Genomic DNA, 16,588 nt, shown 5'->3' on the forward strand with positions numbered 1-16,588 from the left:
AATTATTTGTGGGACTAAAGATATGGGTGAAGATGCTTAAGGTTCACCATGCAGTTTATTACAGTATGCAGCTACATAACTATATATCAGTCAAGCGCGTGTCTTGGCTGCAATGAAACATTGTGCCATCAAACCTCCTTTCCAAATTGTGCACCTCTTGTTTCTATACTATACACTTTCAAAGTTGTGACATAGTTTATGTCTTGTGCCCTTCCGACAGTAAAAACAGACGATAGTCCAGTTTATTGAACTGTACCCTTCAACTCTTACTTAAGTCTGATCACTGGAATATGGTCTGTAATGATACAGGGACAAACATATATTTGTAAACTTTACACACAGAAAAGGACCACTCAATCAAGTTTGTTAGAGCAGTAGGCAGAAGATGACATCTTTGTCTTCACAGGCTGTGACTGTCCTGTACCAAGCCTTCTTTTTCTGTTACTTCTAAAGTAATATTCTGCTTTGGTATCCAATAAATATCTGAAGCCTGCTATAGTTGTCACATATAGTACTTTTATCAGTCAATTATTAAAGACACTCAACATTGCTTAGGTGAAGTAATACTTAACCCCTTCTCTATTGTAACTTCCTACAAATAAACCTCTCATCCAAAGAATGCCACTGCATATTTTCTGATCTTCGCACTCTCAGTTCACTTGGAAGAATTTTGGTTCTGCTTTCTGATCACTCCCATAAGTACTTGAATTTACATACACACTCACCTATTCAAATAGTGGTTCAGGCCAGGGGCTGATGACAGTGAAAAGATGTATAAAAACAAAAATATACTAGGAATACAATGTCAAAGCTTGTTTAATAAGACAAATGTAAAGCTTTCAAGCATAAGCGCTTTCTCAGTGCATAAAACAGCTAGGTTAGTGGTCACAATAAATATTCAAATCAGCCAATGAGCATCAACATTCAATTACATATTTAAAATAAAAAAATCACAAACATAATTAACCCATACCCAGCAATAAGATAAAAACAAGACAAAGTAAAACATGCAGATACATACAGTCTGATCCATACAACTACTAATTAATACAATCATGTTTATATTTAAGAATAGGTTTTAAATTATTTTTAAAATTCAGTCCTGGATAAACAGAAGCTCGAAAATAATCTATCCATTTACATTCTGCAAGCTCAGTCTGACGTCAGATGTCACCACCCCTTATACCTATATTAATAACTTGAATTACTCGAAACTTAAAAGAATGAGCATCACCTTTTAATTGGATATGTTTAAAAAGGGCATTATTCTCAACTTCTCTCCGAATCTCAGAGAAGTGAGAACAAATCCATTGCTTTAATGTCAAGTTAGTTTTGCCTATATAGAAACTCAGACATGCAACACAATTGGCCAAATAAATCACATTTTCTGTTTGACAAGTGGCAAAAGTTCTAAATTCAAAGCTATTACCAGAAATAGGATGTTCAGATAATAAATCAGTATTAATAACATTACAATAACTGCACTGATGACAAAGATGTGTCCCTTTACTATTCAATGATAGCCTTTTATAACGAGGCATATCTTTATAGCATAATAACCGTTTCAGATTTTTTTTCTTTTTTATTTGCAAAATATGGTTTAGAGCCTATAAACTCTTTAATTTCATTATTAGAAGTAAGAATAGGCCAATATTTATTAATCATTTGTTTAATACATTTTGTATGCCTATTATATTTCATAAGGTGCCTAACTGGTCTTTTCTCATTTGGCCTGTTAACTACAGCTACTAAATCAGATCTCTAATATGGCTGCCCTATATCAATATGTCTATTAATAGATTCGTATTACATAACATCCAATAGTTCTGGATCATATCCTCTTTGTTTAAAATCCTTCTTCATAACTTCTAAGTCTTGCAAAAATTCATCTTCCTTAGTATTTAATCTACTGGCCTGTAAAAGCGGACTATACACAGTACATTTAAAAACATAATTTGGATGCATACTCTGAGAGTGCACGCATCTTATAGCCTGTACATTTTTTTTAAAATACTAGTATCAAAACATTCATCAGACAAGCTAACAGTAATATCCAAAAAATTAATTTTTAGATTATTGTAAGTCAAATCAAACACCAGAAATTCAGCCTTACTATGTAACCAGTTGACAATTTCAAATTCTCAATACTATTATTCCACAACAAAAAAAATATCATCAACAAAATGCTTATAAAACACCAAATCGGTGTTCGTATAAGTTAAAGGACTAATAGTATCAAAAATATATTTTTCTTCCCATCTAGCTAAAGCCAAGTTGGCGTACGTATTAGCAACGGGCGTACCCATTGCTATGCCAACTTGCTGATGATAATATTCATCATTAAACAAAAAAACATTGTTTTGTAAAACTCTTTCAAGCATGGAACATAACATTTCAATTTTACAAGATGTAAAAGTACTGTGCTTATTCAAAAACTCTCTAATGTATTGAACACCTAACTCATTTGGTGTTACAGTAAAAAGTGACTTGATATCTAATGTTCCCAGCAATAAACCATTCAAATTTTCCTTATCAGACCAAAGTTACAAAGAATGCAAAAAATCATTAGTGTCCCTAATAAAGGCAGGACTAAACTTCAGAAAGGGTTTAAGTTGATCTTCTAAGAATTTTAATAAGGCAACAGTCTCCCATTTGCCTCCAGCAACTATAGGTCTCATAGGGGGGAGCATTAGATGTTTATGCAGCTTTGGCAGTCCATACATAAATGGTATAACAGGTTGAATAATATATAAATAATTATATTCATCTGGGCTGATATCTGCATCCATCATAGCTCTATATAAAAATGCTTTAACTTTATAAATAAGCCCATTCACATCCCTAATATTGACCACTTTAAACACTTGAGAATCAGATAATAGTTCATACATCAAAGTGTTATACAATGTTTTTCCCAACACTACAACTTTACAACCTTTATCTGCAGATTTTATTATTATGTCATCATAAAGATATAAATTCTTCAAAGCATCTCTCTCTTCTGATGTGGGGTTAAAAAACCTTGTAGCAATGTTATTACTAAAGAACATATAATTCTACTTCACACATCTTTAAAAAATGCTTTGACTGTAGGAGTATGCATAGGTGCAAATGGACTAGATCTCTTAGCTTTAGTACTGACATCCTCAGAACTATTTTTAAATAAAAGTTTGAGATCCAAATTCCGAGCAAATAGTCTTAACTCCGTTAAGGCTTCACTTATATTACCTTCAGTAGCTGGAATAAAACTCAGCCCTTTATTTAAAACAGATAACTCAATAGGAGAAAATACTCTTTCAGATACATTAACTACATTGCAAGTATTCAAGTCACTATAGCCCGACTCCGAGTAACAGGGCCTACCTTGTTTGCACTTTGTTTCTTGTAAGAATCTGTGTGTCCTTCTTGATTCATTGGTGTAGTCCGCTGAGTGGGGGTATGGGTTCTGCTTCTTCCTCTTACTTGTTTCTGCACCTTGATCGGTAACTGAAGATGTACTCGAGCTGTCTCTAAAACATTAGTAGTTAACGTATGCCCAAGCTCAGACACATTATTAGAGTCAGTTCGATTCTCATTTACATCAGAGCAGAATCAGTTGTAACAAGAGTCTCATTTCATTAATAAAAGAGTCAAGGTCTATAGCTGCTGGACCACATTTAGTGTAATTAGGGGGTCTATAGTACCATATTGAATGGTAATAATCTCGAATGCTCATATGAGCGAAAACGCAGGTAAGCGATCTTGCTATTGTGGGGGGCTGTGCCCCCCCCTCGCTAAATATATATTCCAACTCCGAGGTTGCACTACAGTGAGGAAAGGGCAAATATTCCAGTGCTCACTGTACCACGACCCCAAAAAAACAAGTTCGTTTACCTGCATTTTCGCTCATATGAGCGTTCAAGATTACTACCATTCGATATGGTAATACAGACCCTAATGAGAGGATGAAGCTGTTGTTTCAAGTCATCTTAACCACTCTCCAGGCTATTATAATGCAGTTGATGATGTACTCAGCTTACTTAAGCCAGAAGGCATGGCTATGTAACTCGTAGCTACCGTATTGGTTGACATAGCTGATTCATTCATCTGTTTCCTCAGGCAGGAAAATACCTGTTGAGTTCTAAAGTCATTAAGATCTCTCAATAATTTATGCTTTTTCTGCATCATAAGTTTTTCTTCAAAAACATGTATACGATGAATTATCTCATTATATTCAACAAAAATGAGATGAAAAGAAGCAGAAGCCAACAGTTCATCTTCCACGATTTCAATTTCCCTTTTCAAATCTTTCTCAACATTGCAGAAAAATGTATTCATTAAGCGCGTATAATCAGCGCTAAGTTTAAAGTTTAATTCTTGCCATTTCTGCAGCAACACAGTATATTTATTGCCATACGTAGGCATTTTAGTTATCCGTAGCCTTCTCGGAGCAACACCAAGTTCAAGACAAGCACAGAAGCTGTAGCATTGCCACTGCGGCCTCTTAAACTGCTCAGTCTTGTAGGTTAAAGTCTTAATTTTCATAAGAAGTTCACCTTTCTTGTCATCACCCACTTCAGAGGTAATACCAATATGTTCATTTGAAGTATTACTAGTGAAAAAGGCCAACAGTGGATTCTCTGTCATATTCACCATCTCATAGAGTCTTTTGGTAGACACTCCATCAGCACTTTTAGCAGAATCAAGGACAACATGCTGAACATCCATTCTAAAAATGACGTGTTCCTAACGAAAACCACAAGCCAAACAAAGAATACAAATCTCGTATAGGAACCAAAGTATTCCTAGATAACCAGAAGCATAAAAACAAAAATAAACTAGGAATACAATGTCAAAGCTTGTTTTTAATAAGATAAATGCAAAGCTTTCAAGCATAGGCTCTTTCTCAATGCTTAAAACAGCTAGGTTAGTGGTCACAATGCTTGTGCTTGTGTCTTTCGGCTTTTCCGGTTAGGGGTCGCCACAGCGGAACTCCGGTCCGCTAATGATTGGCAGTAAATTTTTTACGTACTGGCTTACCAGGCCTAATGCACAACCTTCAACGAAGGAACGCCCATTCACGCATGTCGCTACACAGAAGACGCTCTAACTGAGAATCGAACGGGCAACGTCTAACTGTGAGGTGACAACGCTACCGCAGCACCACCACCGCAGTAGGTTAGTGGTCACAATAAATACTGAAATCAGCCAATGAGCATCAACATTCAATTACATATTTAAAATAAAAAATCACAAACATAATTAACCCATACCCAGCAATAAGATAAAAACAAGACAAAGTAAAACATACAGATACATACAGCCTGGTCTATACAACTACTAATTCATACAATCATGTTTATATTTAAGAACAGACAGTGAAAATATGTCAGTCCTTATGTTCATGAACCCCTAATAACAGGAATATGCTGCAGATACCCAGGCACTTCATGAAGTCCCTGTTCACCTTTCCTGCTTCTAATTCAAGTTGTCTACAGGACTTACTTGATAAGATTTCTCTGTAGAGGGAGTAATTCCTGTTTCTGCATGTAGTTCTGGAATTGTCCTGTTCCACCTTCAGATCTACCTTCCAACATCTGTGAATGATCACAAACTTTACACGCATCCTGCTTTCTAGAAAGAAGTTTAAAGATATTCTTATTGCTCAGGTCTTTGCATTACAATGGCCTTAAGAGTACCCAACATCTCTCCTGTCCTCAAGTGCTCATGAAGCCTTCATTAATGGGAATTATTGGCCATTTTACTGATTACCTTTAAAGAAAAGCTTGCTAGAGCTACTGTTCCCATGTCAAAGTGGCACAGCATCCATCTATACCCCTGGATGCTTAAACGGGAGGGGAAGCAACTAATGGTCATTGGTTATTTCACCTTTCTTTGGGGATAGTGCAAGAATTTACCACTGTGCATTTGTCATGAGATAGATTCCATGCAACTAGCAGGCACATAGCCCAACTCATTAAGCACTGGAGAACTGTCAGATGCATACTTGCTCATTCAATGTGCAAACTCATAAGCAGACCAATGCACAGTATGTCTTAATGAAATGGTATCATGGACATTAAAGTGGGCGTAGTGAGTTATGTTTTCATTCTTCCATAGTAATAAACTGTATTAGATTTACAATATCAAGTCAAATGTATGAGCTATACTTAATAATTGTCCCTTTCTCACTCTCTCTCACTGTCGCCAGGTGTCGTCTCTCCATCTACAGGTGTGTTTCTCTCCAGAATTATATCCAATAACAAGGAATGTCTTTGGCATACTACTTCATACAGATAGAATTATAGTTCTTTCTCTGTCTCCCCCTCCCCAACTAAGAAGCCACAGATAACTTTTGTCCACAGTCAAGTCTATTGCCATTACTGCCATCAGGCAAACTTCTGGATGGTTCACTTTTTCCACTCATCAGAACATGTGTTTTTTCTTTAGTGGTTACTCTTGCCACTGACCTTAGGTAGTTCATAGGTTCATAGGTTCATACTAGGCTATCTGCCCTAGGGCATTTATAAGCCTAGCCAGAGTGTGTTTGGCTTTCGCCACCCATTTTAAATTAATTTTGCTATGCCCTTTTTCGAGGTTAGTATACTGTGCCTCTGTCTAACAGTGACACAGAAGTGATACCCAGGGTAAACCTATGATCCCCCATCCACTCATCAAGATTCCTCTTGAAGAGAGTCAATGAGTGACTCTGCCTAACCTGGACTGGGATTTTATTCCAGAGTGAAGGTAGCCTCTGGGTTATGAATCTGTCCCTCCAGCATGTCCTATTTATTTCAGTGCTGAGGTTCAAGTCTCTGAGCGTGGCTCGATGGGATTTGGATTTTCTGAGGTGCAGCATGTCCATTAATTCCGGGTTGGACATGGCTTTATACGTCAGGCAAAGATCGCCTCTGAGCAGGCAGTATGCCACTGAGTAGAGCTGGAGTTTCTTTAACCGGGCAGCATATGGCATCTGTTTGAGCCCTTTGATCCTCTTGGTGAGGTACTTTTGGGGTCTTTCCAGTTGCTGCAGGTGTCTGGTAAGGTACATCCCAAAAGGGGCATTGTACTCAATTATGGGCCTGATGAGGGATGAGTAAAGAGGCACGATGACCTCGCCTGATCTAGATGTGAATCCCTTCATGATTAGGTGGGCTATATAAAATGTTTTTCTAACCACTTTGGCCACGTAGTTGTCAAATGAGAGATTGCTATCAACTTGGGTCCCCAGGTCCCTAATTACTTCTTCCGTACTTAATGGATTACCACTTATGTGGTAATTTGTGGGCACTTTGTTTTTGCCAAAGGGGATGACTATACACTTTTTGGCGTTTAGCTTGAGTTTTTGGCATTTAGCTTGAGTAGGAACAGATAAGAGTTTTAGATCCCAAGTGGAGCATACTACATTTCCTGATCTTCATGGCTATTTCTATTAGGAAATTCATTCATAAGCAACATCTAGGTCCACCTGCTAGTATAGGTTTCTGCCACGGTCATGTTTCACAACTTCACTGAACAGTTTCATTGTGTTTCTGATTCCCTCTGTGTTGCATGCAGTAAAACTGTTTTAATACTTCACTTGAGAGGGTGGTACATTGATTAGCATCACTGCCACATGGTGCTTGGGTCTATAATTTGCTTCCTAGCTGAAGTGCCTTCTGTGTTTACATGCCTTTCCTGTGTATTTTTTTTCTGAAGGCCCTACTGTCCTCCTACATTCACTAATCCCAAAGACAATGAGGTGGTAATCTTTCTAACGTAGTGTAGATCTGTATATGCCATGTGTGAGTGACCGTGCGCATGTGTGTGTGTGTGTGTGTGTGTGTGTGTGTGTGTGTGTGTGTGTGTGTGTGTGTGTGTGTGTGTGTGTTTTGTACATTCTGCAATGGACTGATGTACTATCCTGCATTAGTTTCTCTGCCTTCTGCCAACTGAGGGCAAGGATGTGTTCTGGCTTCCTCATAACCTTGCACTGGATAACATGTTAGGGAATGAACAAGTTGACAGCACAGGTCCTGTGAGTACAACTAATTAGCTCCATAATTTAATTGTCCACTGTGCTGCAACTTTTTCCACTCTCCAAAGGAGAGGAAACCTTTTCCATATTTTTGGCACCGGCCACTCATCATTGCTGTGGAGCTGGGTTCCCTCATAGCTGCTAGATTGACTTTTTCCACAGTGGAGAATAAAATCCTCAGAATATAGTTTCCCAGTCTGGCTCTTTTTCTTTTCAAGATTTACCAAATATCAGCATTATTGTGTTGACTGTGCTGAGTTTCACATCCTGACTGAGATACTGTCTGATTAATCTCCATCTACTGACAGTCCTGCTATACCAAAGCTTATGTCTGCAATGGTATCATGGAAGATACACAGCTCTGATGCATGACTTCCTAACATGGCTGTGCATGTCGTATATTTTGTCTGAATTCTGTAACAACCCCAAGCTACTTCTAAGTAGCAGTGATACACTATTTTTCACCAAAGGAGAAGAAACTTACCCTCGCTGGTTTTTAGCTGACATAAATTCTTGGCTTTTGAGGCACACAAGGACCTACCAATGATGTTTTTTTTTTGTCACTGAAAAGTTACCTATTAGCACAGAGGCCCAAGCTGTCTTGTACCCTGAGGCACACATATGGAGAAGAAGGGGCTATTGTGGCATCTCCTTTGGCCAACAATGTATACAACTCTTACCTGTCCACTTCTCACTTATACTGTTGTAAAACCCTTTGCATTCACAATTGTACATTTTCACTCTGTCCATTTAGTGTTTTGATGCAAACATTGCAATACTTCAGGTATTACTTTATTATTTAAATGGTATAATATTAAACTCAAAGCTAAGAAATGCATAATTGTACCCTTTAGGAATCCTGGTGAATTACCATGTTGATAATATGCCCCTAAGAGTCAACCCAGTGGTCAGGAATCTGGGTACGCATGTAGATAGTAGCTTTACCTTCGAACATCATGTGACCATAGTGATGAGGAAATCCTTTTATGTTGTGCAGCTTATAAATAAGGGCATGGTATCTATGTCCAAAGAGGTCATTATCCCCACTGTACTCCTCCCTTATCAGACCACTCATAGAGTACAATGATGCTACCCTTGGTATGTACCTGATCAAACATATGCAGTAACAAGTGCAACCTCAGAGGTTCCTTACAAATACAATACAAGGCCTAACAAACCTGCTTTATGCAGAGCGCCTTAAAGGCCTTTCCCTCTAGTCAGTCTCCTATACATTGCTGAGGGGTGATCTATGACTGGCTTACAAGGCATCCACAAACCTCCCATGTATGAATCTCCTACATATTCATAAGTCAAAGAGTATCAAAAATATAAGGTCCAGGGACTTGAATTTTGTTTGTGACTTAAACAAAACATGCTGGAGAGCGGAAGTATGTTCTAGAGACTACCCTCCTATGGAACAGGCTTCCCATCCATGTGAAGCTGGGTTCATCTATTACCCAGTTTAAGTACAACCTAGATGAGTTGATGGGGAAGAGGAAATGTACTCCAGGCCTGGCACCCATGTCCCCGAAGGACAGAGGTAGCTTATAAACACCTGGCCCTCAGTGTCCTACTTGGATAAAGGACATCATTATTCTTTTGGGAAAACCTGGCTAGGCTTAGAAAGGCCCCCTTGGGTCATTAACCTAGTAACAATCTATGAGTCTATGAAAAAAGTCTATGTCCTCCTTATGACATTGCCTGTCTCTTCTCTCCCCTTAAATGCAAAATCATTTTAGAGATGGGATGAATATAATTAATAAACGGATGTGTCAAGGCATGTTTGAATGATAATAATACCTCCAACAAGTGATGATATTTTGAACATTCTGTTACTTCTGTTATTAATTTCAAGATTTACCAAATACTGTCAGCATTATTTTTATTTACAATATTTGAGTTTAAAACTGATTGATTTATCCTTTAATTACTGAGTGCCCTGTTATGCCAAAGTCTATTTTGAGAGGAGACCTAGGGAGGAAAACTCTACAAAAAACTCCACATATTTGCAAAACAAAATGTTATACACAACAGCAATAAACAAATACATTTCACTTCAATTCCAGTCCAATTTAAAACTTACCTACAACAATGTAAAAAAGCAATTACTATCTGCTGTTATTTGCAATGATTAAGTAAGTAACTTATTTCGTTAGTAAAAGCATAGACATGTTACCAAAGCAGAGGTAGAAGTGTTGAGGCGCGATGGTTTACTGCTAGGCAGGTATGCAAAATGGAAGCAGACATGAAAGGAAAGCAGCTAGTACAGATGTGAAAGCTGAAGGAAGAGAAAATGTAGATGGAAAGAAGAAATTAAGATTAGATGGTTTGGTGCATTAGTACTAAATGTATTGGATGGAATGCTATCTGAAGTTATCATCAAGATTTTCGTATTTATATAACAATGTAACTTTATATTTACTTTCATTTCCACAGGGCTTTTTATACATGCTAGATTAACTCATATGTTTTTTCTTAGTTATGACCCATGCCAAAAGGGCAAAGGTAAATAATAATATACATACATACTCAGACACAGAAGAAAGGGAGGGAATTTAATGCCGCTGATTACCCATTATTTTCCAAGGAAGAAACCAAAGTACCTAGAGAAAACATGCAGACTCCTCAAATAGGATGACCTAAGTCAGGACTGAAATTTATTTATTTATTATTTATTTTATATTTGTTAACCGGGCTAGTCTAGCTGGATACATATCCTTTTTCAGTAGAGGCCCGATGAGAAAAGCTCCAACATACATGGTAAATCACAAGTTGAAAAAAACAAGTTATAAAAAATACAGGTTATAAAAAATACAAGATTATAAAAAAGTGTAAATGCAGTAGCTGGAGTTGTGAGGAGGAAGTCTTATCACTGAGACATGCTGCGTACTTTTTTATGCCTTTGTGCTCACTTGTTATATTAACTGGACATCATCAGTTTTCTGTTTTGCTTCTAGAAATTAAATCAGGTTGAGGGTTAGCAAGATGTTCAATGTATTTACCTCACAGACACAAAGTACAGGGTTTGAGCCTCATCTTTGAGGAAACTGGCTAGCCTTAAGATAGCCTGCAAAGGTAACAGGCCCAGTCCTTAACTATTTTTCCCATTGGTGACTAAATCATGTGCAGAAACAAAGTCCTCTTCCATACTTGTTCTCACCGAGAAGAACCATATTAAGGAGTTCTGTGCAGGGGTTCAACAATTTGTTAACCCTCACTATAAAGATGCTTTCAGATATTTCAATATGTCATCAGTAGTGTTTCATATGGCATTAGTACCATTTTACGTTATCCACCTGGATTACCTCTGCCCACCTTAAAGTCCTCTTACTCAGGTTTTCTTTAGTAGAAAGAGCCTGTTTATCAATGAATTTGTGTCAAGGTGAATGAACTGCAAAATCTATTTATTTGTCAGTTGACTGAACAAGTTCTTCTAAGCCTATTGCCTATTTTTCGGGAAGATCCAGGGTGATATTTACAACAATTAGGGATAATTGGTCCAGGATACTGGGATAGTTGTTCTACTGTTTTTTTTTAATGCACATATAATCTTGACTTTTACTTTCCCCTCAGCTAATGTGGAGTCAGAGGGGTGGAACCTTACTTTAATGTCTCAGGATAGTACTTCAAGACTACAGTGACCCCCCCCCCCCCCCATTATGCAGCACTGGAATGCAGGTACTAGAATGTGAATCCATGCAGTTGTTGTTGGGATAGGACACCACATTCTTCTGCTCTTCCCTGTATCAAACCAGACTGTATTACCTGCACAGTCATCAAGTTAAGTGGACTTTTTAAGACTTTTTTTTATCTGGAAAGCAATTAAGATCTCATTCAAAACACATCTTCTGTTAAAATATGCACTTATTAGTAAAGACTAAAATAGTAAACGTGACAATAGGTTTTGGGCATCCTAGTAACATAATGCATCAAAAGTGGATTACATTTTCTGTAAAAATATCCAGGACTAGCTCAGCAATAAGCAAAACTGTGTGATGCTAAAAGGTCTCACACTTGGCAGCAAAAGCCAAGAACAGCATGTGCAGATGTGTACTTTTGTCCTTATTAGGACTAATCCATGCAGCACATAAGTAAAACAGCTCCGAAATAGATGGGAGGGATGGTGAAGGGTAAACAGCCGAACTTATCTGAATACTAAAAGTGGAAATATGAGAAATGCAAATAACAAGACTCTATGAACAAGCGCCCTGAAGCAAAGAATACCCTGGAATAGCATATTAGTGAAAGGGTTAATTCTGATGTAAGACTACAACTCTGCATACAGCAACAGCAGGACATGAGATTCTCCAGGCATGCATTTGGAGTGGTTCCATTTTTAGTGAGCTGCAGGACATCAAAAAGTCTGACAATGCAGCCAAACAAAGGTAAGATTAGCAGCCACAAATAGATCCCACCTTTGTTTGGATTCTTCACTGTGGCACATTTGTAGTTCAGCGCTGAAGCACAGAATGAGACAGCCTTATAGTGTGTGCAGTTCTCTGAAGCGTGAGCACTCATACTAGAAAGAAGAAAAATTAAAATAAATATGTTCATACAAAACTGCCTAAGTGCTTTGGGGAGAATGAAATAAAACGTGGGAGAATCACAGAGGGAGATGAGGGCTGTTAAGAATTTTGCTGCATGAATTAAAAAGTTGAACATTAGAAAACTACACAAATAATAGAAAATAATGTAAGCAGTATAAAGTAATCCTCATTTATACAAATATCATTTATTAATGTTAGTCAGCTGCTAATGATCCCAATCTGTTTCTTTAGTGCATTGATGCAGCCCTTAAAGTAAGTCATTACCTTTAGAATCCTTTGTACCTAAACAGATCTTGTATGCATATCACCTCTACTACAGCACAGGCAGAGATCTAGGCACCTTCTGCTTTGCTGTACATGGTTTGATTCTCTGTAGGGTGAGTTTCTCTTTGTCTTCTGTCATTGTCTCACTACCTAAGATATTTTGATCACGATAGTACAATATATCTCTCCAGAGAATTTAGGTAACTAACTGAAACCTGTAAGTTTATCCTCAGCTGTAAAAGGACTAACCATACCTGTTCCTTGTACTGACAGTTCTAAATCATTCTTAACAACAGGTTTACTAAGTGCTTTATTACTGAGGTACCAGATGTTGCTGTAACTATATCCTTTTTATAGGTAACTATAAAGAAAAGGAAAAAAATGCAATTTTTACAAAAACATTTTAATATACCATATCTGTGCCAACTTAAGTTTGACTCTAGCACCATGTGCCTTATAATATTTCTGAGAGGGTGCTTTATAACAATGACACTGATCCAGTTTTCTAATAACAACTTTTACATGTTCTCCATTATCTGGTTTGCAATATAATGTCAAGAGTAAGACACTTCAGTTGAGGCAGCCCACAACAAAATTTGCGACTGCTTTAATCTTATTACCTAGAAGGCTGGGGGAAGGGGAACTGCTCTATTACCACAGTAATTTATATCCTAATAGCATGGTGTGCCCTAGAAAATCAGATGTTCTAGAAATCTGCAGCATAATTTGTGTTCTACTGCCTACCCATTATTGTGATACTGTACTCATCACACATACCTCTCAACCGTCCAGATGTTCACAGAATGCCCAGGTTTTTGCCTCATATTTTTGGTCTGTTCCTCATAAAATCTGTGGTCTTCTGACAAATCACTGAGGATTGAAGGCACTAACTAATGCTAAATAATAACAGACATTTGAGTTTCAGACTTCATATCCTTCAGAAAATTTGTAATGATGCAAAACCTGTTATTCTAGCAACTTTCTAAGTTTATAGGACCAATATTTAAAATCTGTCCATATTTTTGGGTCTTTGTCCCCCCATTATTTCTGTCTTTGTCCAGATTTCTTGCACTAAGAGGTTGAGAGGTATGCTCATCAGAGAACTTACAGGGCTTGTACACTACTTTAGTGCTAAACTTCACTACTAAAATATGTTTTGTGTATGAACAACTCAGAGGCATGCAGAACAAGGATATGTTGGTGCATTTATTATGAACATGGGTGCAAAACCAGGGGTTAATTTGCGGTTTCCCATCCATTCATCCAAATGATATTTGTACAGTGTAAGACAACAACTTAGCTTTATAAGGAGTGGAAAATGGTTCCATGGAAGAGGTATTATCTATGATACATACCTATTACTCTAACATGTTCTATTTATGTTGCAAAAGAGACTTAAATCCCTTGAGCAGGTGTTTATGCTACCATTGCAGTTGTGAATGTGTCATATGTCTAACAGGATAGTGTCTGTTGAAGTTCTATATGCAAGGCAGAAGTCACATTTTAGTAGTCTGTGTGATACTGAGAAGTGGGACAAGGCTTTGAGACAGTCTACATAGTTTTTGTGATTTAGGCCCTTGATTGTTTTTTTTTAGTGAGACAGCACTGTGGTCACTCCATCTGTGCAAAATTTTGAAATGAGGCATTATATTCAATGATCGGTCTGATGACAGTAGAGCACAGTGGAATGATTACATTTCTGGACCCGGATGCCATATCCATACAGGTAAGGTGCACAAAGAAAAAGGGCTTCCATACAATAATGGATACATGGTGATCAAAGGACAGTTCATTGCGGACATAGATTCCCATAAATCTAAATATGGGATCTACATTCAGCATTACACATCCAGGCCACATACAAAAAGTGGCATCATAGTGCACATCACTGAATCCCATTTTGTCAAGATAAAATAATATGGCACCAGTCCAAGAATATAAGCTATAAAACATTTTCTGTGGGGTCGGGGAAGCCTCCACACCTCCCCTGCACAGGACTTTACCCTTCCATCTCTGGAAGGTCCATTAGTTCCCCTATAATGCCCACCATGGAGGGCATTACTGTGTTAAAAATGTGCTGTTAAATTGCCTTGTGTTTATTTTATGACTGTATACATATGTTTTATCTTTTTGATATAAAATAGTTCATATGCCTAATGTTTTATAGTTGCTGTTGTGTATGTAACTGTCATCGTTGTTGTTGGAGGATGCATTTACATCCAAATATCCATATGTATATATGTATACATATATACATTATCTAAGCATTTAACATCTACACACACAATGATTTAGTTATACATGCATGCCAGATGCAGAGGAAGAGTCTCTCTCATATACAGAAATTCAGAGGCACATCCACATATCCATATGCAAAACCACAGAGAGACGCATACAAACACACACACACACTCATACACACACACACACACACACACACACACACACACACACACACACACACACACACACACACACACACACACACACACACACACACCCACACACAAACACACACACACACACACACATATGCATGCACAAACAGATAGATAGATAGATATTTAGACAGATAGAAAGATACAGAAACACACACACATAAATGCCTAGCAATTACAACCAGTGTATTGACTGTCTCCACCTCAGAATTCTAACTGTGATCAAATATAAATATAGTGCAGTTTCCTTGATTTTGCAGAAAGTCCATGATTTTGCCTCATATATTTGTTCTGTCCCTTGAAAATGTTTGATTTTTTTAGTAAATCTCTGAGGACTATAGTCAGTCAATAAATTCAGCCATTATAGTTTCATACTTTATTGCTGAGAAAAACAAGCTGCTTCAAAACTTCTTGCTCTATTAACTTGTTAGTGAGTTGGGATAATATTTAAAAATGTCCCTCCTTTTGGGTCTTTTGACTCCCCGTTATTGTTGTTTTGTCCAAAATTCTGGAGCAAAAGAAGTTGACAAGTGCATGTGTACTCTCTCTCTTTCTCACACTACACACACACACACACACACACACACACACACACACACACACACACACACACACACACACACACACACACACACACACACTCACAAAACTTAATTAGGTTTGTTTTATTTTCTCAAACTTGGTAACTGTTGCTTTTTAAGCAGTCTTTGTGCATTAACACCTTGTAGGAGAAGGTATGTGCTGCACTAGGATATTATCTGTGAAATCCACACATTTTCTAATGTCTGATGTCTGCCTTCCAAAACTTATTTGTAATATCTTTTTTCCTCAGACTGTCATGGCTCCCATAAGAAAACTGGGTTTTGCTTTAACAAATTTGAATTACTCCTACCAACCATCAGATTTAATTATTACAAAGTATTGTAAATTGCTATAGTCTACATCCCTCCAAATCATATCACAACAAATCTAGACTCTATAGAAAATATTCTGTTCTGGATAACAAGTATCGAACAAGAATTCATAATTTTAGGAAATGTCAGCATTGACTGGACAAAGATATAATTGGCCTTACACAACTGATATCTGAATCAATTAGCATTAACAGTGCTACATGGAGGAGGAGAATTCTAGACTGGATTCTGACTTCTAATTAAATGACTATGCATACTGCTATTACTTTCCATGACTCATTTCATGGCCATCACCCCTTAGATAATATGGGAACAACATAGAATACAAAAACAATCATTATTACCTGATCAAGATTTAAGAAACTTTTAAGGAGACTACTTTTAACTCATTACTCCAACTATATGATTAGATTCTACTATTATACCACC

General features: G+C 37.4%; 1 protein-coding gene across 2 annotated transcripts in view; it reads right to left on the bottom strand.

Moving 5' to 3' along the window:
* Positions 1–16,588, bottom strand: part of BAG2 (BAG cochaperone 2) — a 246,461-nt gene that overhangs the window by 56,684 nt on the left and 173,189 nt on the right. Inside the window, exon 2 of one of the 2 annotated variants that reach the window (XM_044063341.1) lies at positions 12,412–12,515. The exons of the other annotated variant lie outside the window; for it this stretch is intronic. Coding sequence (XP_043919276.1) covers positions 12,412–12,440 — 29 coding nt within the window. The 5' untranslated portion in view covers positions 12,441–12,515. The remainder of the gene's footprint in view (positions 1–12,411; positions 12,516–16,588) is intronic. 2 annotated transcript variants of the gene reach the window in all.

Source organism: Protopterus annectens, chromosome 2.part1, assembly GCF_019279795.1.
Source record: "Protopterus annectens isolate FY-2018-M chromosome 2.part1, PAN1.0, whole genome shotgun sequence".
In the NCBI taxonomy this organism is placed as follows: Eukaryota; Metazoa; Chordata; order Ceratodontiformes; family Protopteridae; genus Protopterus; species Protopterus annectens.